Source organism: Pyrus communis, chromosome 7 (genome assembly GCF_963583255.1).
Source record: "Pyrus communis chromosome 7, drPyrComm1.1, whole genome shotgun sequence".
Classification (NCBI taxonomy): Eukaryota; Viridiplantae; Streptophyta; class Magnoliopsida; order Rosales; family Rosaceae; genus Pyrus; species Pyrus communis.
In genome coordinates, this window is record NC_084809.1 from 7688168 (window position 1) to 7713969 (window position 25802).

The window sequence follows — 25802 nt, forward strand, 5'->3', positions numbered from 1 at the left end:
GGAAGAATGAGGAAGCGGTAGAGAACAAAAGGATATAATTTCAACCAAAAAAATAAAAAGAAAAGAAAAGCAAAGAAGTAAAATAAAGTGACGTGGCTTAATTTTCTAAAAGCTAGAAAACGCCTTGGCCCAAAAACAAAAGGCCATAAAGCAAATACTTATTAAATGACGGGATAAAATGATGCCGTATATATTGTCGGAAACATTTTTTTAATGTGACCATCACACGAGACGGTACACCACTTACTTCTATATAAATAGTAAGATATGTGTGTTAAAAGATTAATAACTTAAAAATTAAAATTTTCCACCACTTACATAAAAACATATGGTGTATCATCCGTGTTCCCTTCATAACTAAAAATTTCTTGTATTGTCGAGCGTAAAAAGTTTAAAAGAGCTGTTTTCCTTCTTCCTTCTCCTCAGGCTGCCCCTTCTGGTATTCTTTCCCCGCGGACGCTACCACCAAATGCCTAAATTTAGATGGTCCTCACAGCCAACTATTCGGACTTTCGGATGGTCTTAGGATCACCTTGGTCCCTTAATGGATCCGCCCTTGGGTCTTGGTATAGTGGATAGGCTGTCGCCATCTTAATTTGACTATAACCAGTTATGTTGAAAGCTACATATCCTACACACAATGGCAATGCCTTGCTGGTGTCTTTATTTCGTAATTTTAAACTTACCCCTTTATTACTCAACTACACTTGCAACCTATGGCAATCTCCAATGCTTATTATTTCTCTCCAATGCACATAAATCAAATGTTTGGAGTTTAATTTAGATGGTTGTGACTGCAACTTTCCTTTTCATTTTTCTCTTCGGGCTGATCATTTGGGGTTTTAAGTTGAAGCTCATTAATATATGGGTTTGAGTTTGGGTTGAAGTTAAAACGAGTTTTTAACTTTCGAATGTGTGGTGCATTGGCGAAATCTTAAAATTTAAGTTTGTGCATTAGAGATGGACTAGCAAGTACCCGCCCACAATTCGTGAAACATTAAACCATGGAGCATGTGCAGTAAAGAACATTCAAACAACAGGTACACAGCATAAAAGCAAAGATTAAGAGGAAACCACAAATTGAAGAACAGTATAGCTAGTTCTACAGAATAATTGAAGACAAAAGAAAATACCAATTTCCTTATATAATTAAATACTCATAGCAGAAAAGAAACTATGCAATATTCATTTTCACCGTTGACCTTGACAGAAATTTAAACATATATATTATGCAGTACTCTAAATGATGGTGTGGAAAATGAAACGAAAGGGTAAGAAATTATTACTGGTTTTGTTTTTCTCTCAAAATACTACTATGGATAACGCGGAACCGAGTGTGTGGAGAGGCTGGAACTTATAATTAGTTATTAATCACAGAATGGTGCATATATTGGGGGGTTCTTCATACGAAGGATAAGTCACCACATATTGAGGGCAACCCATGACATACTGTAGCTGTGCAGGCTCGCTCTTCTTCTCCTCTTTCTTTTCCTCTTTCTTTTCCTCTTTCTTTTTTTCCTCCACAGGGTTCACACTCACCACCTCAGCATACTTCAAGCTTTTTCTTTTTCTAAGCGAAGTTGTGAGCAGAACCACATCAATCCCTTCCCCCATTACCTCCATTTGGTTCTTATCTTGCTGATAACTTGCTGAGTTTACGCCTGCATTAATTATTAATCTTTTATTAGTTATAACTTAGACCTAGAGCTGCTTGATTGGGATTAGAGTTAATTTCTGGAATTTGATTAAATTTATTGTAGAACACAGTTAAGAATTAAATTACCATCGACCCCAACTGCAGTCTTCATAGCTTTGGCCCTGGCCCTTTCATCATGCACAGACAACTTGATCACCACCTTTTGCTGCAAACCAAAAGCAGCGCTCAATTAGCATATAACACAAATTTTGAATCAAATAATTTGCCTTTTCTGTTTCCAATGCATGTTCTTGCATGGACCTCAAATCTCAGACATACCTTCATGACCCTGGTTCTTGATTAACAACGACAAAGACGAACCGAAGGTCTTCAACCGGCTTGGAGAGATTGATGGTGGAGAAGGAGAGGGTGTGTATTAATATGTTGTGTTTGAAAATTTGCTGAAGAGTGTGAGAAGGGTTTTTGATATTTATAGGCCTCTTGGGAGTCTTCGGTGGGCCAAGTGCTTTTCTGATGAAAAATGAGAACTAGTGCCTCTTGGTCATGTTTTTTCCATTTTTTTTTTTTTTTGGTCGAAAACTTATCGACCACGTCATGACATAGAAATCATCTCTATCCTAAATGTGAGATATTATTTTGTTTGCATTTGTTTTTCTTTATTTTGAAGAGGGTTATATAGTTTTATTTCCCTTTAGTATGACTGCAACAGGTTTGGAGCATGTGTACTTGGATAGTGCGCCTTTACGACGTTATTGCCAATTATTTACATTTTTAAACGGGCTATTGTTTTGACCAACATAATCTTAACAATGAAAATAAACACAAATACTTTACAAGTTAAAGTTTCGTAGTTTACTATTAACAATGTTATTGTCATTTGAGATAAAACTCACACACAGACATATCTATTGTAAATTTTCATAATTAATTAAGACTATTATGTTGAAAATAATAACCATATCGAATAAGATTTAGTAACGACTCATACTATCATGATGCACAATACATAGTTACATAACCATTTTATTTTCCTATTCACCTTCAAGTTATTTATATTAGTAGCTTTCACACATGCACACCATGTGCTTTGGAGGAAATTATTGTGGTAGAGAGAAGCAAAAAGTGGGAGAAAGAAAGTGGCTGAAAATTTTAAATAAAGGTTTTTTTAATGTTTAGTGCGTGTGACCATTTTGTATAATTGCTGTGGTCCCTTTAAATTTAAATGGTAATCAACGTGTATTATGGACTTTTGATGAAGTCAGTCACCCAAATGAAGGACTTGACTTGTCAATATATGACTAATAATTCATGTGATGTATATATGCATACAATACCATTTATGAATTTCTAAACACAGTTGTCACCTCATTTTCTATTGAAAAATCTGCATCAAGGCCCTTCGTTCTAAGAACTCATCACATCTATAGAAAACTAGCGAGCTGTTACTTATCACCTAAGTAACTCAACGTGGTTTACTCATGCCCATGAATTGGGAAAGTTCATGGGTACATCTTTGCCCAAACCTTCTGCGAGGAGAATATTACATATATAATTGTCATCAAAAGTGCTTGTAAAACATGATTCCATCACATGATTAGTCCTATATAATATGTCCAATTATTATTATTATTATTATTATTTTTCAAATGGAGAAAGATTAGACGAGATTAGCTCTTCGACAATGGTTATGTGCGAGGAACCTATCCTCCCTCGAAAGGGTGAGGATCATTACACTCAAAATCTCCTGCCCAATAGATGCAAATGTAAGCTAGATATGACATTGAAATGGGTGTTGGTGCCTAGTTGTTGTGAGAAAAACTTGTGATGACTGAGATAGAGACAGAATTTGCGTAAAGTTTCATATCAATTTTCTTAATGACGTTACGTATATGAAAAGATACACACACATACACACACACATCTATATACACACATGTAACATTTGTGGTTCTAGGTAGGTACAGTGGCCAGTGGGGGAAGACTCAGTCTTGTTAATTCGCAAGGATATTATCTATATAGATAGAAGTTCGAAAGTCTCGCTCACTGATTTATGTAATATATATAGGAAATAAACCAACCAATGGTTTGTGATGGACTAAGAAACTGCAACCACAAATTGAAAATTATATCAGAGTCAATTCAATACCGCTGCATACTCATTGGTTTCAATTTAATTATCATATTTCTCTTACAAATTAAATTTATACAAGTGCAATTCCTTGTATTATATTTCTTAATCGCATTTCTAAATACAATTTGTTTACACAGATGAAATGAAACTAACATGAGATTTGATTCCATTTAACCTTATTATTTAGAAGAAGTAGAAGTTATGACACAACTTTTTATGGTGAACGTACGGAATGATTATTGCTCAATATCTTATTAACGGTTTCTACTCATGCGTCTCGGGTATGAGATATATTTTTTTTCTAAATTAATGTAATAATTTTGAAATGTCCCTAAAATTAGAATAGAAAATATGGATCATGTTCAGACCTGTCTAATAAAAGGACTCAAAACTAGTTTCAACGCGGTTTCGGGATTAATTGTGGTTAATGAGTAATGAATAATAAGGTCAAGTTGAGAGGCTGCTCAACTAAATTTGGAATGGGAAAGTGATGTAATGGTCAATGATGCAGGTCAATATGATTCATGGTCATGGACTAACACGGCTTATACATTCACACTTAACTTCCAATTTCTACAGAGAGAATTTTGAAAAGTAAAGTGTGAATTATTGACTCTAGAATAAAACAATTTTCCAGACAGCACTAATTATTTATGGCTGCACACATTTCGTTTTAATTTCTGTATGCATTTCTCAATTTTTGACTGTCAATTCAAATGCATTAAAGATGATTAAAAGATAAAAATTAATAAGAGTATGTGAAAGATAAAATGAAGTGTATGAATAACACCTCCTATTATCCATCATCAATTGTCAACTAGTGAAATTATTTTTGATGTTCATCTCTATATATAAAGAGAACACACCAAAGTAGTGAAACATAAAAATATTTCTAATGCCCCTCCTTGCAACATTTGAATAAGACAACTTAATCAAGAACACACCAAAGTAGTGAAACATACGAATATTTCTAATGCCCCTCCTTGCAACATTTGAATAAGACAACTTAATCAAGAAGGGACGTTAAAAATTTTGAAATGAAAAGAATTCATAATAAACCACTCCACATAGAGAAGTGGTTACTGACTTATTTTTCAAAAAGTTAAAAAACCATTATAAACAAGAATAAAATATAAAAGAATTAATTGCCACACATGTTAGCGCGTGGTAAGGGACTAGTGAAAGATAAAGCCACCACCTTAATTAGCCCAAATTTGAACTCATTGTACGTTGTCTACTAACTTGTGGTTTACCTCACTCAATTTGTCATTTTCCACTGACTATGTGCCTAAAGAAAACTACATAACTGCTCTTCTAAGGTCCTCATATTGAGGACTTGTGAGGTCCTTTTTAAATGAGCCCTCAGATTAATCTTATGGTAGATTAAGCTATCAACTTAAATAATCACAGTTACACCAAAACACAATAATTTTGTGAAATGATTAAATAAAAAATAATTTCTCACATGAAACCTTCCGTCTTCCTCCACATCATCTTCCTTTCTTCATCTCTCTATCAATCATTCACTCCCCTTCTCATCTTCTGATTTTTTTGCTTTTTTTTTTCTTTTCGTGTATGAAAAAGAGAGAGGGACCTATTTCAAAATTTTCACCGTTGTCGGAAAATTTCATATGAACAAAGGTTCATGAATTCAATAAGAAGAGGATCCTAATTTTCAAAATCACACAATCTCAATTTTTTTTGGGTGCCTTGTAATTAATTGGTTTGAATATTATTGGATGAAATTGGATGTGTAAAGTTATTAAGGTTTTTTTACAGTGAAAATGACCTTAAAAAAGCAACAGACAAGGAAACCACTGTTGTGGCATATATTTAACTGAGGGGTGAGGCATGGAGAGAAAGAGAGTGGAGAATAGGCTTGAGGAATTGTGTATTAATTCCCTAGTCCTTGTGCCTTTATTTATAGTAATAAGGAGGGGAGAAACTTGCTTTCCAAGTAATACAAAGTCAATTAGGAAAGATCTTATAGATCCCAAAGGATTCCTAGTCTATCTCTACTTAGGATTTACACAATCACAATATGTATTAGAACATATGTCACAACACTCCCCCTTGAGTGTGCAAATACTCAAGTAGATGGCGCATCAAATCTTCAGGCAAATGTAGAAGCAGTTGATGAAGTCGTCTCATTTAGTCAGCACAAGTAGCGAATGCTAGTCTCAAAACAAACAGAAGAATGCATGGGTGGTAAAACTCACAAAACCTCGCTACGACAAAACCCAATATGGGACAAAAGCCCATAGTCAAAGGAGAAAAATGAGAAGTTGCTTTAAGTAAAAACTATACGTCTTCGGGACGCAAGTAAAATGCACACAAAGGTACAACCAACCTAGGATGGGTGCCTTATCAAAACCTAGTTAGGTAGCAAAAATCCAGAGGGAAAAATACTCATAATCATAGGGAAAAGAGTACATTAAGGTCAAGTGGGTATACTTCTGGATACTCCTCTTGAGTTTGACAAAACTTTCAGATGAAACTACAAGCATCGCAAACGAGAAAGTTACGCATACCAATTCCTTGGACAAGTTTTTAGAAGGTAGACTTCGGCAATGAAGTCGTGTAGAGGTCGGTAAGGTTGTCTGGGATTAGACTGCTTGACTTCAATCTTTTAATGCTCATGCTGATGTAGACATAATATGTTTGGCGTTGACTTGTTGGATGTATTATGATCTGGTTGATACATACAACGTTATCTTCATGGATTGTTGTTAGGCTCAACGATGGATGAAAATCACAAAGAGTTCGAATATGCTTAACAAGATTTCTCAACCATATCTCTCACGTGATGAGATAAAGTGAGTTTTGGAACGATTCAAAGGTTTTGCAACTAAAGGTCTATATCACAGACCTCCAAGATATTGCAATGTTCCTTAATGGTAAAGACTTAACCATTAGGGAATGTACCTTGTGCGGTCAAACAGATGGTCTGATTCAGTGAACCCCACAAGGTAGGCATCATTCCGAAGATCAAGATGGTGTGATCTATTCTGAGATGCATAGGGATATATAAACCCAAATACATAGTAACAAAAAAAATGTCTTTAACACCAATTTGGTGATGGCGTGTAGGCACAGTGCTGCTTTATGCCAAAAGATTATCAGCACATAAGATGTCCAATCTAGTGCATTGAGCTAAGTACAACAAACGCCAAGGGTACTTAGATATGGTTGCCTCACATTCCAATATGGAACCTTATGCTCCATATCCTCCATAAAGGTCTCATTTGCATCTAGCATATAGATGATTATGGTATACTCGAAAGTAACACCTTCTAGGTCTAGTTCAAGTAGTGGATCAGAATACCATTAAAACTAGCTCGAAACTTCAGGTCGAGGTAATGTCGAGTTTTCCCAAAATCATTCAACTTAAAAATCCGACTTTAGGTGTGAGCTAGTTTTCTCAACTCTAGCAATTTCGAATTTTGTACACGCATGGGCATACGTTTTTAATTGATCAAATATTCACTTAGACGGGTATACCACATCCGCCCGGATAGTTCTGCATCCGCAAAGTGAAGGCCTCTTGAGAACCGAGAAGGTGTCTTGTGGTCTGGAACTATTTGAATCAGTACATGTAAGTCCTTTGGAAATTCCATGTAGGTTTCGTATCAGGATCCCAGAGATACTACAACCACGTTTGTAATGCTGCAATCAATCACATGGCCTATGAGAGAAACCTTGCGCCACAAGGTGTCATATTGTACTATTTCATTCATTTCATTTGTCATCAATTGATTTTTCTAGTTGACCAATCAATTCTACGTCAACATTAATCAATGGAATGTGGTTCGTTATCGTCGCTTTTCATTATGTCGATAGTTACCATATAAATGAAACATCATTTATGATAATCTCATTCCAATTTTATATCTCATCCAAACTAGTATACTGGACCAAGAACTTCAGGTCTTGGGAATAATCCGGATTTAATCTCATGAGATGAAAAAAATTGAGACAACGATCGATGGGTAGATTCGTTCGTGCCATGTTCCTTCAGTTTTGGGGAAGTGAATCCTCGAACCGAGTGATTTGCCACGTTTCTGGCACAGAACAGATTGATTGGCTAGTCACCAATGTACGAGGGTCAGCCACAGTAGTGACGTTCCTGCTTTTAGACGAAGGTCTGTTGTACATTTGGTACATTCATCTTTGCAGGCACATTTACACCTGGTATATGTGATGTTGTCACTTTTGCTAGATCAGAGGAAGTTTATGGTTATACTGACGATCTAGATTAGGATCGAGATGAGACATAGTAGGGACGTCCACGATCATTCGTGTCGTTCTTTTAGGAACCTTGACGTTCATATATCCCCCTAACGACGGGAAGACTGCCTCATAAAAATGACAATCCGCAAAATGAGTAGTAAAGAGATCGTCTATCAAAGGTTCTACGTAAAGAATAATAAAAAGAGAATCATAACCGATACAGATTTCCATCATTCTCTGAAGACCCATTTTATTTGTACGTAAGGATGACACAAATGGCACATAGATCGCACAACTAAAGATGCACATTTGCGATATATGAGGTTCGTATCTAGTAACCAACTAACACACGCTTATAAGGTTGGGTCGTGAAGGGCCTCAGGCGGACCAACATAGTTGCTTGCAATATTGCATGGCCTAAGCAGAGATCGAGAATTTGGTATGTATGACCAATCGATCACGCAATCATTTGAAGGCGTTTAATGAATGCTTCTGCTAGGTCATTCTAGGTATAAACATGGGGTATTGGATGTTCAACTTCAAAAACCTAACTGACATGCAATATCCATCGAAAGTTTTTGATGTAAATTCTCCAACTTATCCAAACAAATAGGTTTAATCAGATAATCATGGTGGTGAACCCTAAGCTTGTTAATATGAGCCACCAGTGTAGAGAATGCAGCTTGTGGACAATAGCCACACGTGTTACCAACGTGTAGAAGCATCAACCAATACCATAAATTATATAAATGGTCTGCATGGTGGTTAAATCAGTCCACAAATGTCCCATTGAATCCTTTGTAGAAAAGATGGAAGGTGTTAAGGCATAATACGCTTCCAGGTATGATGTCTTTACTTTTGGTAAAGAGGATGCTCAAAACGGTGCATCATGGATCATCCTAGATATCCCAAATATACATCCACAATGAAAGTTGCTTTGAAATCGCGGGCTTTTAGCCGGCCACATAATGGGCATGAATGGGTGTAATACACTCGTTAAGTGTTCTATGTTTTCTAGAATACACTTTTAGCCATACTCATAAGAAGTGCAACACGGTAATTTGCTAAGGAATTTTACTCTATTTTCTTCATTGGTTTCAATATGTAATAATGTTATTGAATACCCTTAAATCTCAAAAACCATTCTTCCGGAACAAGTGAGTATAAGGCTTCCCTTTATGGTAAAATTAGTACCATTGGACAATATAAGACAGTGCTATGCCCCACAATCAGGTTGGATCAGCTTGAAAGGTTGTCAGGGGATGATTAGGTATGAATTTCGCATATAACCAGATTGCTAACTTCCTCACAAACATACCTAAGCATGAGTTAATTGTATTAGTCACATGTGGTAATTTTCGTTAATTAACTTTTATTCGAGAATAATAGTGACATCCAAACACCAATCTTAAATCCAAGAACAAAATAAATTGTTCACAAAGTAAACAAATATACAAGGGGGTTCGCCCAATAAGCCTTCTATGTCAAATTATCACTTGCCAAATGTGTTAGATGGAGCAAAATTAGTCTCACAAATTAACTAAGGAAATGGTACTCCTGAACAACATTGGTAAAAACATAGAAAAATGCATAACCAATGATCTATTCCGTCAAAACGGAGTTAGATTCTGCAGGGTTGAGGTTCAGGAATACTATCTTGTATTCTTGAAGTTTTTAGGTCTTTGGTGCCAAGGATCATGCTTTGGGCATGATACCACTTCTTGGTAGCCCAGATTCTACCACAGGTTGCAAAACAAACTCGAAATTAGATTGTGTGAGAGAGACAGACCTAGACTTGGGTTTGGTAAGCTCCAGCCAAAACTGGAGGGGTCTGTTCGGTAACCTCTGCCAAAGCAGAGCAATACTATTCGGTGCACGTTTGCCGAATCAAAGCATGCAAGTTGGTGCATCCCTGCTGAAGTAGGGCACTACCATTCGGTAAACTCTAGCCAAAGCTGGGTCCATACTGTTCGATACCTCTCAGTTGAATTGTTGGGTAGCTTTCTCTCACATGTGTGGTAGTAAGGAAATCCAAGAGTTTGGTAAACTTCCACTCTCTATACTGCTACTTCAGGAGCAATATAAATATAAAAGGATGAGAAAGATTTTCTTCCAGTCAAAATTTGATCGGATATAAACTTCAGAATTGTACCTATACATGGACGTAAAAAGGTTTCAATCATGTTTTGCTTCGGGCAAGAATTCATCTTTGCATGATTTGAAATTGTCCATAGCGAGTCAAAGAGCCATGAAATCCTTGACAGTGAGGTACTTTCATTTGATATGCTTTAAGCATGAGTCTTCGAATGAAGATCATGGCGGAGGCTTATTCAGCTCTTTCACACCATAACTGGCTACCATGACTTCGCAACTAGTCATAGTCAAGAAGGGTGTCATGTCTTGTATTCACATAAAGCAGTTTCTTGTTCGAAACTTCTAAATCAATGAAATCAAAATTGTTACGATTCGACAATACGTTGAATGACGGAAACAAGAATGTAATCGGTGATTTGGGAAATAGAATTTCCATAAACATGAAAGTTAAAACATTCATGTTCTAAGACATGGTTTGATTTAAACGGATTTAAACTTGGGGAACTTCGGGTCTCAGCATGAGTGTTGCGAGTTAAGAAACTTCAAGTTTCTATGACATTTTTCATAAACTTCGAGTTCAGAAGTCTAAACTTCAGGTTCATACACTTGCAAACAAATGCAATATATACAAGACATAATATATAAGGCAAAAGAAAACAAATATATTAATAGTGGGTAGCTTCGAAACCGTTCGTGTGAAAGTTTAAGCCCTAAAAAAAAATATGGAGCTTCGAGTCCAAAAATTATTATTTTAATTGACTTTGGGTTAATAGAACCCAAGGCCCAAATATGGGCTAAGAAAGAAAAAGTGAAAAATAACTCCCATTAAATAGGGCAGTTTTTCATGGACTAAAGTAAATATGCTCGAAAGAAAAAAAAATTTCGCTTTGTAGACTGCAGGTACATAAAGGAAAACTGGGGGAAAAACTAAAAAAAGCCCAAAGAAATTATAAGCCAAAAAACAGGGCTGAGGACATTTGTCTTCCAGAAAAGAATGGCCCAAAATAGAGGCCACAAAAACTGAAAGACAGTCTATTTAAGCCCAAGACAGTGGGCTGGGAAATTGGGCTGAGCATCGAGAGGAGGCCTAAGGCTTTGAGTCGGGTTATGGACACCCTAGCAAACATTTGAGGAGTGAGAAATCTCGAACTCCGTGGAGATTTCGAAGGAAAACTCGAAGCCTTAATCTCGAGAAGGAGATCGGACGACATCTAGTCGTCAGCTTTCACCATTGTGATGACTTTAGGTCATCAAAAAAACGTGGGCCTCACCTGGAAACGACTGCAGTTCGTCTATGTTGTCAGAGATCATATATCTCGATGGAAAATCGCACAAAAGTTATGAGGTGGATGGAGAAGATGACATGAACGACAAGTCGTTCGGGACCCTTGTGTTTGGCATAACGCGAGCTTCGGCTCAGCGGCTTCTACGCGAGCTGCATGCTCAAGTTGGGGAGTTGTAGATCAGGCCCTATCTAAAGTAGACTAGGGCATCTAAGCCCTTTTCTTTTTCTTCCTATATCCACACATATTTAATTCACATAATAGCAACATCATGATTGTAATGCATAAACAATTTACGTAAAATCTAAAATTCGTAAATCGTAAAGTTGGGTCATACATTATGGTGAAGGTTCATGCATTCAAGACTGAAAAAATATCGAGATAAATACTGTTGTTTTAGAAGAACCTGGATTGCGTGATGAATATTGTGAATAAGTCTACAAAAATTCTTTCTTCAATTTCGGCTTTTATCTTCAAGCTTGTATCACGTTCAATATAAGGAAAATAAATAAATAGAATCAATAAAAGCATATGAATTCAATAAAATCAAAATTTAATCAATTAAAAATAATTGAAACGTAATACTCCCCTAATTGAAGACGAATAAATTCTCTTTGGTACAGCGTGCAGAGTGCGCTAATAACATGTTGTGACATATATTTAACTGAGGGGTGCAACATGTAGAGAAAGAGAATGGAGAATAGGCTTGAGGAATTGTGTGTTAATTCCGCAGTCCTTATGCCTTTATTTATAGTAATAAAGAGGAGAGAAACTGTCTCTCCAAGTAATATAAAGTCTATTAGGAAATATCTTCTAGATCCCAAAGGATTCCTAGTCTATCTCTACTTAGGATTTACATAATCACAATATGTATTAGAACATATGTCACAACAACTACAACCTTTTGTTTATTTTCATTTTTGTCGTTGATAGTAATGCAGCATTTTTCCTATTCTCATTAACATTTCTTTTGTTTTTTTTTTTTTTTTTGGTCAAACTAAAATACTTCCATTATATAAAAAGGCAAGAACAAGGAAAAGGCAGCTTACCATTTAAATATAAGCGCAATAGCAATAAGAAAATACATTAGCTATGCCCAAAAGTGGCCAGTTGAACAACAACAAGAAAACCTAAGACTGGAATAGAAACTAGCAACCACTAGATGCGCCTCCATCGCAAAGCCACCACTAGCACCAAGAGAACAAACCAACGCAACAACAAGATCAACGAAAAATAAGGGTGACCGAGACACCCACGCAGTGAGCGCTCCCATAATCCTACTCAAAGAGGTGCTTAATCAGTTGTGCATTGTGATGAACTATTGACCTAGTTCACTCGTTAAAAGGACAATATTGTTTTGTGAAATCATATCAAATGACCACACATCATATCTCATTTAAGGGTTTCACTAGCATTCATGCACGCGCTCACCAGCTTGCAGAAGACATTTTTTGAATCACGACATGCTACATGTGACTTACATGTTTTAAATGTATTTATATGCGCGAATTTATAAAAGGAAAGTCAAATATTTGAAGTAGATGAATAATCTTGGATCATGCTAGAAAAAGCCTCACAAACCAATCAAAGTAGATGAATTCACATAATAAAATCGGTCTTTCAATTTCCATTTACATTCTATTGAATTTACATTAAGAATAGAGAAAGTACTATTTAATAAACAACTGATTGAATCACACTATTGCTAGTCCATTGTGAGGCTAAGTCCACTCCTTCCTCCTTAGTATAGATAATATCGTTTGTTAAAAAAAAAAAAATGATTTGACAATTAATTTAATCACATTATTATGTGCGTGCGAAAGACCTTTTTTATAATCGGCATTACATGCTTCTTAAGATGCTTTGAACATGTTTAAAAATAGAGAAAATAATATTTAATGAACAACTGATTGAATCACATGCTAGTCTATTGTCACATCCCGGTCCGGGGCGGATCACTTCCCGGGCCCGTTCCACCACCGTAGCACGATATTGTCCGCTTTGGGCTTACCATTCCCTCAGGGTTTTGTTTTTGGGAACTCACGAGCAACTTCCCAGTGGGTCACCCATCATGGGATTGCTCTAGCCCCCTTCTCGCTTAACTTCGAAGTTCCTACGGAACCCGAAACCAGTGAGCTCCCAAAAGGCCTCGTGCTAGGTAGGGATGAGAATATACATATAAGGATCACTCTCCTGGACGATATGGGATGTCACACTATTGTGAGGTACTAATTTAGAAAAAAAAAAAACTGTACAAAAAATTAATTATTCAAAAAACACTGTTAAAAATATGAAAATACCCTTGCCATATTTGGTGCATTATTTTGGGTTGCTTTTTAAATTTTTTGTTTTGGGGTAATTTTTGTCTAAATATTTTTGGTGAAACTTATGACCGTAAAAGGAGTTGTTGCCTTTATATATAAAGATAAAATCGGACGATAAAAAATCAACTACTTTAATTCCCAACTTGATTGAAGTTGTCTACAGTTGGAATTTGAAATTGCAAGTGGCCTTTTATTATAGTGGTGGAGATGAGGGTTGACCTTGCATCACAACTTAGGTTCAAATCCTGTCGGCTTCTTAATCTAACATCTAATTAAACAAATCTATCATTTGTAAAAAAATAAAAAGGAATTTGGAATTATTGAAGTTTCTAATCCTCACTTATTCAGTCTCTTAGTATTATGACCTAGTTGTATTCTTCTTTCCACCTAACTCTCTTTTAGTGTATATAATATTATTTGCTCACGAAAAAAAAAAAATCCTATTCAAAATTTCATTATTTATCTGAAATAACAAAAACCAAGGAAGGCAAAAATCAATATACAAATGGACCAACCAGCTCCTAGTTAATTATAAAATTAAAGAAAAAGGAAAAGCAGAAAAGAGGAATGAATGTGTCAAGTTATTTTAAAATTCACAACCAACGAGGAGAAGATCATCGGCAAATACTTTTATGGTCTATTTACAAAACTTTGTGGTTAATTCGAACTGTTCATTTTTAAAATTACCTTGTAGAGATCATTTTGCAAGAAGTTAATTAAAACTAAGATCGTTTTTGGTTAAATACAAATAGATAAACGGGTTGTAAGACTTTTATCATCTATTTTTTATATATCTCGACGACTAAACAATCTTAGCTTTAATATGCATTTCGACTATAAATACAAAATTATGTGAATAAATATTTTGAGGAGTCCTCCTCCATCATTGAAAAGCCAAAATTTCTCTTCATTCCTATAACCAATAGGATTAATTCATTCAATATGAAGAAAAGTAAGCATATGAATATCTAATATGAAAGCAGAGTCCTAACAACATCACACTCTTTGTTATACTATATATTATGATTATGAAAGCTCACGTAGGACTTGATGTAATCAAGTCATCTTCTGATGATGCATCTAGAGTCCCGCATACATTTTCCTCCAAAAAAAAAAAAAAAAAAAAAAAAAAAAAATTTCTAAACCCATTTAAAATTTAAACTAACGATAAGTAAATTCTGTTAATTATATATGCCAATGACTTAATGGACGGTAGGTCAATCTCTTTGACCACGTTAAGAAAACTTCGGCCGTGTGAGAGATTAATTAATCAGCAAACATCACATTTTTCATTACATTGTTACTAATGTATCAAAATACACAATCTTCATCATTTTCTCATGAAACTACATTTTTTTTTTCTCACAAAAATACATGACATAGCAAGGGGTGCAGTCCTGTTAGAGCAGTTCCACCTCTAACACAAATGCGCTAGCACCTAGCGCATTTATCCATTCAGTGAACAGTAATAGACCCCAATGGATAGTAATAGGCCAAATGCATCTCCACCCCTAAAACTAAATAGCCTAGTCAATTTTATTAAAATATTATTAATTTTTATTATAAAATAATAACTTGACTTTTATTTTCTGACTTTTTAATAAAATAAAATAATATTATTATTATTAAAATACGAACGATGAGTGAACCAAATTGTTATCCTCATCGTCCTCCTCCAATAAAACCAGAAGAGAGAGAGAGAGAGTGAGCTGAGAGTTTGTGCTGCAGGTTGAGCAACTGAGCTTTGGGGTTTAATTTCTGCATCTCCACCCATGGACTTCCCTTCCATTCCCACTGTCGCCTCCAAACCTCCACACCTCCTATCCTTCAAATATTTTTAATTTCTGCATCTCCAAACCTCTTCATCGTCCACTTCATCCTCCCGTCCTTCTCCCTCTGTGGCTCCTTCCCTCTCAACACCCTCTCCCGCCTCGACCAGCTTCGCTCCTCAGCCTCCACAACCACTCCTTCTCAAGGAAAAAGAAGTTGGAAATAAGAACTGCAAATTAATAATTGTTTCTACTTCCTTTTGGGGTCATCTATGGACAATGATATGTTTAGGCCAGTCGGGCAGGTTGAATTAGTAGAAATTTTGGCTCAAGTGTGAACCTATTGAAATGTACTTCCTTAAGACTTTATTTTTGTCATATCTCTCAAGCTTAAGACTAGTCACTTTTAAAAAGAGTGCTTTTAGAATCAACTTTTGATAAAAATGTAAGTAAATTTTAGAAAAATACTTAAAGTACTTTCTACAAAAAACACCAATTCTTGTAGGAAACGCTTCCAAGTGTTTTTGAATCACTACTGTTAATTGATGGTGTCATTAATGTTTGGTAATGGTGTGAACAAATAATGAAGCTGATTTTCACTAACACGTCATTTATAGAGTTTTGAATCACCAAATGGAGCCCTATTAGTCAAGTTAAACACTAACACTGTCTAGTTATAAGGGATCAAAGATTTAAAGATCTATAAACGACACAAAAGCAATGTACCGCTTCAATATTTGTCTGGGTTTTCACTTAATGCTAGTTATCTAACGAGTGTTCATTTTTCCAAAAAGCTACGTAATTTTAAATTTTTTAAATGATTGAGGTCAGTTAATGTAACCTTTAAATGTTGGATAGTTGTTTGTACTTAACCCTAAAATAAAATAAAAAAATTATGAAATATTTATAAAGATGGGCTAAAATTTAAAATTTAAATGATGGCAAAGTGGTGAGATTAGTTTGTTTTGCCGTATAAGCTCAAACCAGAGACCAGGGCCCGATTTCACATTCTCTTAACCGTTTTTACCTGACTACTTACACATATCCAGCTGCCCCGAAATCTTGTCTATACCAAATACAATGCTGCATTCTTTAAAATCTAATGCAGGAAACATGAAACATGACATCTCAACCATTAAAAAATTATTACCAAACACCACACAGTAGCACCGTTCATAAAAGAGCAAATGTATCTAATGGACTAAAGCAGCGAGCGTCCAATATCCGGCCAGCAGCGAAAAATTGCACACAAACTGCAAAATTAAACACGAGATCACTGGGGTCAGTGAAGCAGTGGAAGAAAAACGGAAACCAAAAAGCAATTTTAGTTGTCCTATAGTATTATAAGGCATTTAAAAATAATTCAATTGCAACAAATCTTAGTTTCAATTGGACAATCATTTCATCCTGTTCACTGTGTTTATGCTTAATCTAAGTACATCGAAGAGTACAGTGATATTGTCACGCCTTATGGAATTGATTCTAGGCTCATATTGGCTATTAAATGCTATTAATTCTAAAATTCTACAGTTACAGCTGATAATCATCAAGAAATTAAATTAATACTTGTGTTCTCTCGTGAAAATGCACATACTCCACTTCTTTCGAATAAAGTATATTTACCATACAGATTTTACAATCAAAACCGTTTTAACTTTTTAGTTTTCATTTAAAGATTATACTTACAAAATATTATCCAAATCATCATCCAAAAGCATGAACACCATATGATACATTAAGATGACTAAATGACCTTCTGTTCGAATAATGATTAAAAAATTGGATGATGTTATAAACTTCTTATTTAAGTGTGATTGTGTAAATTTTATATTAGATTTGATTATAGCTATTCTTCCGTTTAAGACTTGTATTCCTTGGAGGAGAAGGATTTCTTCTCCCTATTATTACTATAAATAAGGGTATCCTCTACATAACCCTACAAACACATCTCTCTCTATATTTCCTCTGTGCCGCCGGCCCTCTCTCCTGTCAGTTGAATATAGGCCACAATAGATAATTCCAATTCTGGAGTTAATTAAAAAAAGAAAAAGAAAAGATACGTCATTAAAAGTGGGATACGTGCATTCCCAATGGGGAAACTCAAGTATTATTCTTAAAAATTTGTCCTAAAAAATACAGAAAGAAAACAACAAACAATACCCAATTCATGTCGAATATGAAAATCAAAACATAAGGAGCATTATAAGAAAACTTGGGTAATTGACAATGGTCACTAATATCAGTTGTGCAAAAGGAGTTCGACAAAAAACATATCAGAAGCTAATAAGTTAATAACCCATCATAGCTAATAGAATATGGAACGGGTATAGTACGTGAGGTACTTTTGTAAATCAATTGCAATTGAAAGCTAGTAAGGGTAGTAAAAGAAGGACAGCATGCACATACCAGCCTCTAAGGACTGAGTAGCAGCCGATGTCTTCATCAACTTGGCGTGAAGGCGGGGTCGGGGCAGCTGGAGGGTCATCATCGTCTTGGCAGGAAGGGGGTAAGGGTGGGCTTGGAGCAGCCGGAGGTTCATAATCGTCTAGGCGGGGAGAGGGTGTGGGGCTTGGGGGAGCTGGAGGACAAAGGTAACCCTGATAGCCAGGTGGTGAAGGGCCATCACTTACAATGCTGGTTGTGGGATTACAAACAGAAAGTTCAGAACTTGTATGATTCAGAGAAAATTTGAAGGTGTAACATGTTTTTTTATTCGGACGAAACATTTTGTTGCTCTGGATGCCGCCAGCCCTCTTACTGTGGTAACCAGGGTAGTCTGACTTGTTGAACCACACCTTCTCTTTCAAAAACAGGCCTGCTTTCTCAGCAAGCTCCTTCAACTTCCATTGATCATACGGGTAGCCTACCATGTGTGAAACATGAATTTCACCACCTTTGCTGAGCATCCCGCGGGCGCTTTTGAAGAAGGCCTTTGACAAATGCCTGTGCAATCTAGCTCCATTGAAGCTCCATATTAATCACTTATGACAAAGTAATTCAGTAACTAATAGTTATAATACCATATGAGAATTGATGATATGGGTAGAGAGAGCTTTAAGAATCTGCATTTTGCTATATAACTGGTCCTGCATCCTCACCATTGCGTAAACAAAACTGATTGTGTAAAAAAAAAAAAAAAAAACACAAAATTGATTAACCATGCAAGACTTCACTAAAGGATTAAGCAGTCGAGACTAACATAAAAGGTTTGTCCTTGAATCCTGCGAAAGGTTTGAGGGTTGAATTCTCATTCAATACATACAATAAATACATAAAAGGAAGGCTAATCTAAATGATTTGGGAATCAATAAGAGATCACGAAATATCTCCACAAATCAGGAATTACATAATTATTGTCTATCATTCACAAAGTAATGATAAGTAACTGGTCATTGCTCAGATGAATACTTGTGACAACGGTGAAATTAATTAAATTTAACATCCATCAAAATATTGGGTTAATTACATTAACACCTCCTGATGTTTTTTGAGTTTTCACAAAACCCTCTTAGGTTTGAAACATTACACTAACACCCCTTGAAGTTTTAATTCACTTTCACAAATACCCCTTCGGTTGATAATATGACTATAAAAAGACAAATATACCCTTTTAATTAATTACTTAAAAAAAAAAATTTATAAATAAATAAAAAGAATATCAAATTATATATCAAACACGGCATTGACTCGCATCAATGCCAAACCAGTCATTTTCAAAATCAAACACAATGCCATTACCGTTTTCAGACTTCGTACTTAAATACGAGTATCTGGCTGTCCGTACTCCCACCGTTGATGACAATCCAACACCGTTTAGTACCAAAATTTCTCGAATTTGTGCGAAAACGAGAAAGTAGCATATTGTGAGAGCTAGTGCAATGGCGATTGAGGCGAAGATTAAGAGGCTCGATCTAGGGTTATGCTTGGAGGTGCAGGAGAAGAGATGAATAATTAACCGAGTCCACATTGTTGTCGTCGTAGTTGGCAGGCTTTGAAGTGACCCGTTTGCTGATATTCAATAGTCGAATGAAAAATCGAGAGTCATAGGAATTTTTGCACGCAATTTGACAAAAACAATGATCTTGTAGTAAAGATTTCAAATTGGAACGCAATGAATAATTAAATTCAAATGTGAAAGTGTAAAAATATAAAAATGAAGGTGTGTTTGATCGGAGACGGAGAAGAAGTGATCAAACTTTCTCCCTCTCGATCTCATTGTGTGTGTTGCAGATGGTATATGAGAAAAGTGAATCAACTCTTGGTTTTCCTATAGAGGCAGGTTCCTAGTCCTCCTCAATCCCTCATAGCAAGGAAGGTTTTCCAATTAATTTTTTTTTAATGTTTTGTATAACTTTTAATTTGATTTGATTTTTTTATTTATTTATAAAAGTTTTTTATTTTGTTAAGTAATTAATTATAGGGTAAATTTGTCTTTTTATAGTTAGATTTTCGACCAAGGGGTATTTGTGAAAGTGAATTAAAACCTGAAGGGGTGTTTGTGTAATGTTCCAAACTTGAGAGGGTTTTGTTAAAACTCAAAAAACTAATTTAGTGTAATTAACCCCTAAAATATTTACTAATTACGTCTTTATATATTTGTTATAAACACTCCAAATACTCATTCCTTCACTTTTCTTTCACTAATGCGAAGTACGTGACAACTATTTTAGAGTGTCAATAACAATTATCTTTCCACTAATATTAATAGGACCCTAATATTTCATCAATCAGTACAGCGCCAAGTTCATACATAGGCATCAGTGGAGAGCATGTTGGAACAAAGCATGGTGCAAAAGATCAAGGAAAATTTTGTCACTTACTCTATGAGCTCCTCGTCTTTTTCGCACAGCCGATGGTAATGTCCTGCATGAGGAAAGTTGAATATGATAACATCAAATTTCATGGACTTAAGTGTGGGATGACGGTCCATGACATATACATTGACTTCATACAACACCAAGCACCCTCTTTTTTTCAACTCCTCCAAATGCTCCTCACAGCTCCTATGCTCTGTCAACAAAGTATCTGAAAGTTTTCAAGAAAATTTATTAATTCATGTAAAACAAATTCAAAAAAGATCAAGATAATGATTTTCTGTTTGTAAACATCCGTGGAGTCTATATTACCTTGGGATTTGAGAGTCGTAGCAACCATGTTCGTGGCAGAGCGAAATGCTTTAGCCAAACAGGCAGAAAATGAGAAGTCTCCCTCACCAACCAAGAGTATTTTCTGCGAGCTAGAGTAGTGTCCTATCCGTCTCTGTTTTTTTTTACCCATTCTTGATTTCTGCTCAAGTTCCTTTAAAAATTATAAGTATTCTCTTTGAACTATTTCATTATACATATATATATATATATACATATATATATATATATATATATATAGACAGCTGGTGGCTTCGGGAAAATGTGGTCTTTTGGGAAGTTGTAGCGTATTTTAATTATGGTGGTTGATCGGTGATTGTAATATGGTTTCAAGCACCGGCTATTAACTGGGCTTCGGGAGGTTCGGGAGTTGAACTACGACCTCAAACTCGTCCAAAAAGACGTAGCATGGACGGAAACATCGTTTGGTTCACTGCAAAACTAGCCGGAAAAAGATCCGTTAAAAACTCGTTCGAAACACACTAAAACGAAGTGGATACTCACCTGCAAGGGGTCTAGAAGTTACTTGTGTTGACGGGAAGCCGATTCGTAGCAACCCAGAGGCAAGTCGCCGTCGAGATCGTCGGAAAAACCGTCGGATGCCTTTGGATTTCGAACCGATCTCCGCTCTCGGATTCTCTGGTTTTCCAGAGAAACAAAACTCAGTTGAGTTCAGGCGGTGAAGGGGTGGAGATGTGGTGATTGAGGGATGTTGGTTCGTCGGAGAGACGGCTATTCTCTGCGTTGCAGAGAGAAGAGGGAGATAACGGGGAGAGAGACACGACGAGAGGGAGGAGAGAGAAGGGACACGGAGAGAGAAGCTTCTACTTGAGGGAGAGAAGGCATGAAGCCTTTTGATTGGATGAGTGTGACCTTACTCCAAAGAGTGAAGGAAGATAGATTATCTTCCCTCCGGAAATTTTTAGTTGCAATAGGAATATAAATTGTACATAATGTATTTTAATAGGAGTAATGAAAAGTTTTATTTTTTAAATTATTAATTTTTAGTACACATATCTCATCATTTATATAGTAATATATCACTCCGTGTACTGGTTACATTGAAAAATCTCTCATCTTTCCTCATAATCTATTTCCCCTCTTATCTTCTCATATTTAAACGGCTGCGATTACACCATATATACATTTTGTTTTGAGTTTTTAATAATAAATTATTTTTGACACTTCAAATTTCTCATTCTGCATTCTAAATTTTCCATATTTAGAAAGAAAAATATATAAAATATAGAAATTTTTTTTTAAAATGCTAATAATATTTTTCTTTTAATATGTAAAATAAAGCAAAAAGAAGACCGTGAGAATAGATGATAGATAGAGACGGTAAAAAGTAGGAAGCGCATCCTAAAACTTTGTTTCGAAGAAAACAATCCCACAAACAACAAAACCCATAAATCACGTATTTCTTTGTCAGCACGACCAACCGACAGTCAGCCTGAAAACTATGTAGGCAAGGACATCACACCCAGACGTGATCATGAGATTGCAAACATTTCCCACTTTGAATTACGAAAGACCATTCCTTACGGAGAGGAGGAAAACCAGAGTTTTGTTAATCATATCATCTCTAACTTTTTGTTAAAATTTAAAATTTAAAATATTTAAATTTTAAAACAAAACTATACTTTTGCTTTAATACTTCTGACCTAACATTTTAGTTCGAAATTACTAAAAAAAGAATTTGGACTATATTTTTCTTGTTCAAAATAAAATATATGTAAATATCCTAATTTATTTTTATGAACATTTTAACATAAAAATATCTAGATTTCGAGAAAAGTTGAAAATTCACTAAACAGACCCTATGAAACATGTATTTATAGAGTTTTTGGATGAATTTTTATTTAAATATTTTTTTAATTGTTTTAGTTGTTAGATTTAATTTTGAGTTGATAGATTATTTTTTTATATTAAATTTGATCATATTCAATTTTAACTGTTAGATTTAATATATTTAAAAATTTAAAATTGCCCAAAATTTCTGTTTTAACTCAGAACTCATTTTTAGACCCAACTATTAGAGAAAGATTGAGTTAGTTTAAAATCTAACTTTTGGTGGGCTCGTCTTTTAACCTTGACCTTAATTTTGGGTTAAATTTATCCAAATTTTAGATTTTAATTCAAATTTATTTTAGACCCAATCATTAGTTTAAAACTAATTTAAAACTTAAAGTTTTAGATTTTAATATAAGGGTTGAAGATAATTTTAAGAAAATCAGAGCACACCAAAAGCAAAAGAAAAAAGAAAAGCGAAAGCAAAAGAAAAAGAAAAGGATAAAAAGGAGACATCATTGTGTTCATCGTCTTCATGCCTACCAGCGGATGTATTTGCAGATTGCTTCAAGGATTGGAAAAAGATTCTTTTTCTGGGATTCGAGGATCTTGTATCATGTCCGTTCATCGTACATCATGCGGTCAATTTTCAATAAATATTATTTATATTTAATTATAAATTATAAATAATTTTTTATCGCATAATGTATAATGAACGGACACGATTACGAGATCTCCTCGATCCCCAGGAATAAGATCCAACGAGGATCATTTTCCCAAGGATTATAGTTAGTAGACTGACCTATGTAAGAAGAGTAAACCTAGGTAGAATAAATAGAATCTGAACGAAACACTTTTGGTACTGTTTACTTTTAACGTTAAGGACATTTTTATCTTGAAAAACCACTTTTGATACTATTCACTTACACCTTTATTTTGTCATTTTCATTAAAATTAAAGTTTTTGAGGACTTTTCATTAGTTTTCCTTATAATAAATTGGTAAATTATATTTTACAATCTAAATGATGTGTCACAAATAAAAAATAAGCACGTTAATCAATATGCAAGTAATAATCTAACCATTAACTCCATATCATTTACTTTATAAAATTTAGCCTACACAATTAATCTCACTAGCATTGACCATATAAGAAACATCGGAAGAAGAGGAAAGGAACATCTAAAAACCAAGAGAGAAAAGGAGAAGACTAAGCACAATTTTAGTCAGAGAAAACCCACGGTTATACAAAAAAAATCCTCCCCAGTCCTTTCCCTCCCTCTAATTACAGTTCATATCATGAGAAATTGCTAATGATCAAGGACGTAAGCATAATTTGTCGAACTTCGTTAAATTTCATGTCTTATTTACTTTACAAACTGCATACATATTTCGTATAACCTGTGAAAAATCTGTTCCAACATTTACCAATTTGTTATTGAACTTTAAACGAGCATAAAACTTCGTTCAAGTTCGATTTGGGTCCAGTTTGCGCTCACGCGTACGTGTTGTCGAGCACTATTCAAATATAGTAAGAATTGAGACAAATTATAAACTGAGTTCAAATGTCCACGTAGGATTTCAAATTTACCCAATATAGGAGTTTTTTTTTTGTCATTTTACAATTTTAAGAAAAGAAATTACAACAATTTAGGAACGGGTTGTTACAACCTATCCTGCTTAAGAAAAATTCGTCTCCAAAATTTCTTCATTACAAAAGAATACAATCAAAAGAACAAACATGGATTGGGAGCTCAACTCGCTTCTAGTCTATCATTGTTACCTCATCCTAAGTCAGATGCTGGTTAATCTCCAAAGGCTAGGGTTGGATCACATGTTAGGTTAGAGACATATCTACGTAGCATTTTAAAAGTAGTGAATCCTGAAAATAACTTGTTTAGAAGTCATTTTAAAATGAATGAGCGCACTTTTAAAGTAAGTGCTTTTAGAATTATTTCTTAATAAAAAAATGTAATGAATCCTGGAAAAGCTCTTACAGTACTTTCTCCAACGCATAACTGGTGCTTCTTGCAGGAAACACTTCAAGTACTTTTGAAATAAATAAAAAACATTTTCACTAAAAATGCTTCAGTCGTTTTAAATGCATTTCTAAACCAACCCTTAATTAAAATGAAATTCCCAATCGACTAATTCGTTTCCCTTCATAGTAAGGAAGTTGTACGACTCTTAGAAAATCCAACTTAAGTGGTCGAGAGATTTTTTAATAAGAAAAACTAATGAAAATGACTTGAAAACTTTGAGTTTTAACGATAAGGACAAAATAAAGGGTAAAGTGAATAGTACTAAGATTGATATAACGTGAGGGCTAGGTTTTTTTTTTTTGACAGACGATAGAATAATCTAGGATTTAGACTATGAAACGTACTAGGTTGGATAGGAAAACCTATCAATATCCACCACCCAGAGAAATATTTTTATGGTGACAGGAGCACGCTATATCAAGTGTCATAATATATTGGATGAATTTTTTTCTTCAAGTTTCCAACTAATTATATTATTATATTTAGTATAATGGTACCAAGATTGATTAGTTGGAAACTTGAAGAAAAAAATTCATCCAATATATTATGACACTTGATATAGCGTGCTCCTGTCACCCTAAAAATATTTCTCTGGGTGGTGGATATTGATAGGTTTTCCTATCCAACCTAGTACGTTTCATAGTCTAAATCCTAGATTATTCTATCGTCTGTCAAAAAAAAAAAACCTAGCCCTCACGCTCATGAGAAATTTTTCATTGTAACCGAAACACGAGTTGTGACATCCCACATCGCCCTGGGGAGTGATCCTTAAATGTATATTCCCATCCCTACTTAGCACGAGGCCTTTTGAGAACTCACTGGCTTCGGGTTCCGTTGGAACTTCGAAGTTAAGCGAGAAGGGGGCTAGAGCAATCCCATGATGGGTGACCCACTGAGAAGTTGCTCGTGAGTTCCCAAAAACAAAACCGTGAGGGCGTGATCGGGGCCCAAAGCGGACAATATCGTGCTACGGTGGTGGAGCGGGCCCGGGAAGTGGTTCCGTCCCGGGCCGGGATATGGCAAATTGGTATCAGAGCCTAACCCTAGCCGCATGTGTGCCGACGAGGACGTAGGGCCCCTAAGGGGAGTGGATTGTGACATCCCACATCGCCCTGAGGAGTGATCCTTAAATGTATATTCTCATCCCTACTTAGCACGATGCCTTTTGAGAACTCACTGGCTTCGGGTTCCGTAGGAACTTCGAAGTTAAGCGAGAAGGGGGCTAGAGCAATCCCATGATGGGTGACCCACTAGGAAGTTGCTCGTGAGTTCCCAAAAACAAAACCGTGAGGGCGTGATCGGGGCCCAAAGCGGACAATACCGTGCTACGGTGGTGGA

General features: G+C 35.4%; 2 protein-coding genes across 2 annotated transcripts; both read right to left on the minus strand.

Moving 5' to 3' along the window:
* Positions 1 to 563: 563 nt before the first annotated feature.
* Positions 564 to 2088, minus strand: LOC137741148 (heavy metal-associated isoprenylated plant protein 16-like). The gene is made up of 3 exons (XM_068480950.1): positions 1976 to 2088; positions 1784 to 1862; positions 564 to 1661 (listed from the first exon to the last, which is right to left on the minus strand). Exons 1-3 carry the CDS (start codon positions 1979 to 1981, stop codon positions 1372 to 1374), a joined length of 375 nt encoding a protein of 124 aa, XP_068337051.1. The 5' UTR covers positions 1982 to 2088; the 3' UTR covers positions 564 to 1371.
* Positions 2089 to 16443: 14355 nt separating this feature from the next.
* Positions 16444 to 21475, minus strand: LOC137740906 (uncharacterized protein At4g26485-like). The gene is made up of 4 exons (XM_068480709.1): positions 20615 to 21475; positions 20309 to 20513; positions 17895 to 18440; positions 16444 to 16741 (listed from the first exon to the last, which is right to left on the minus strand). The coding sequence occupies exons 1-4, from the start codon at positions 20763 to 20765 to the stop codon at positions 16690 to 16692; spliced, it is 954 nt and encodes a 317-aa protein (XP_068336810.1). The 5' UTR covers positions 20766 to 21475; the 3' UTR covers positions 16444 to 16689.
* Between the last annotated feature and the right edge of the window lie 4327 nt (positions 21476 to 25802).

What these genes read in the sequence shown, in the direction of transcription:
- LOC137741148 (XM_068480950.1), bottom strand. An exon ending in GACTGCAGTTGGGGTCGATG is followed by an intron (nt 1,662 to 1,783) that starts GTAATTTAATTC and finishes TAATTAATGCAG; the next exon opens with GCGTAAACTCAGCAAGTTAT.
- LOC137740906 (XM_068480709.1), bottom strand. Translation starts at nt 20,765, where the DNA reads ATGGGTAAAAAAAAACAGAGACGGATAGGACACTACTCTAGCTCGCAG. An exon ending in TACGACTCTCAAATCCCAAG is followed by an intron (nt 20,514 to 20,614) that starts GTAATATAGACT and finishes GAAAACTTTCAG; the next exon opens with ATACTTTGTTGACAGAGCAT. An exon ending in TACTCAGTCCTTAGAGGCTG is followed by an intron (nt 16,742 to 17,894) that starts GTATGTGCATGC and finishes TTAATTTTGCAG; the next exon opens with TTTGTGTGCAATTTTTCGCT.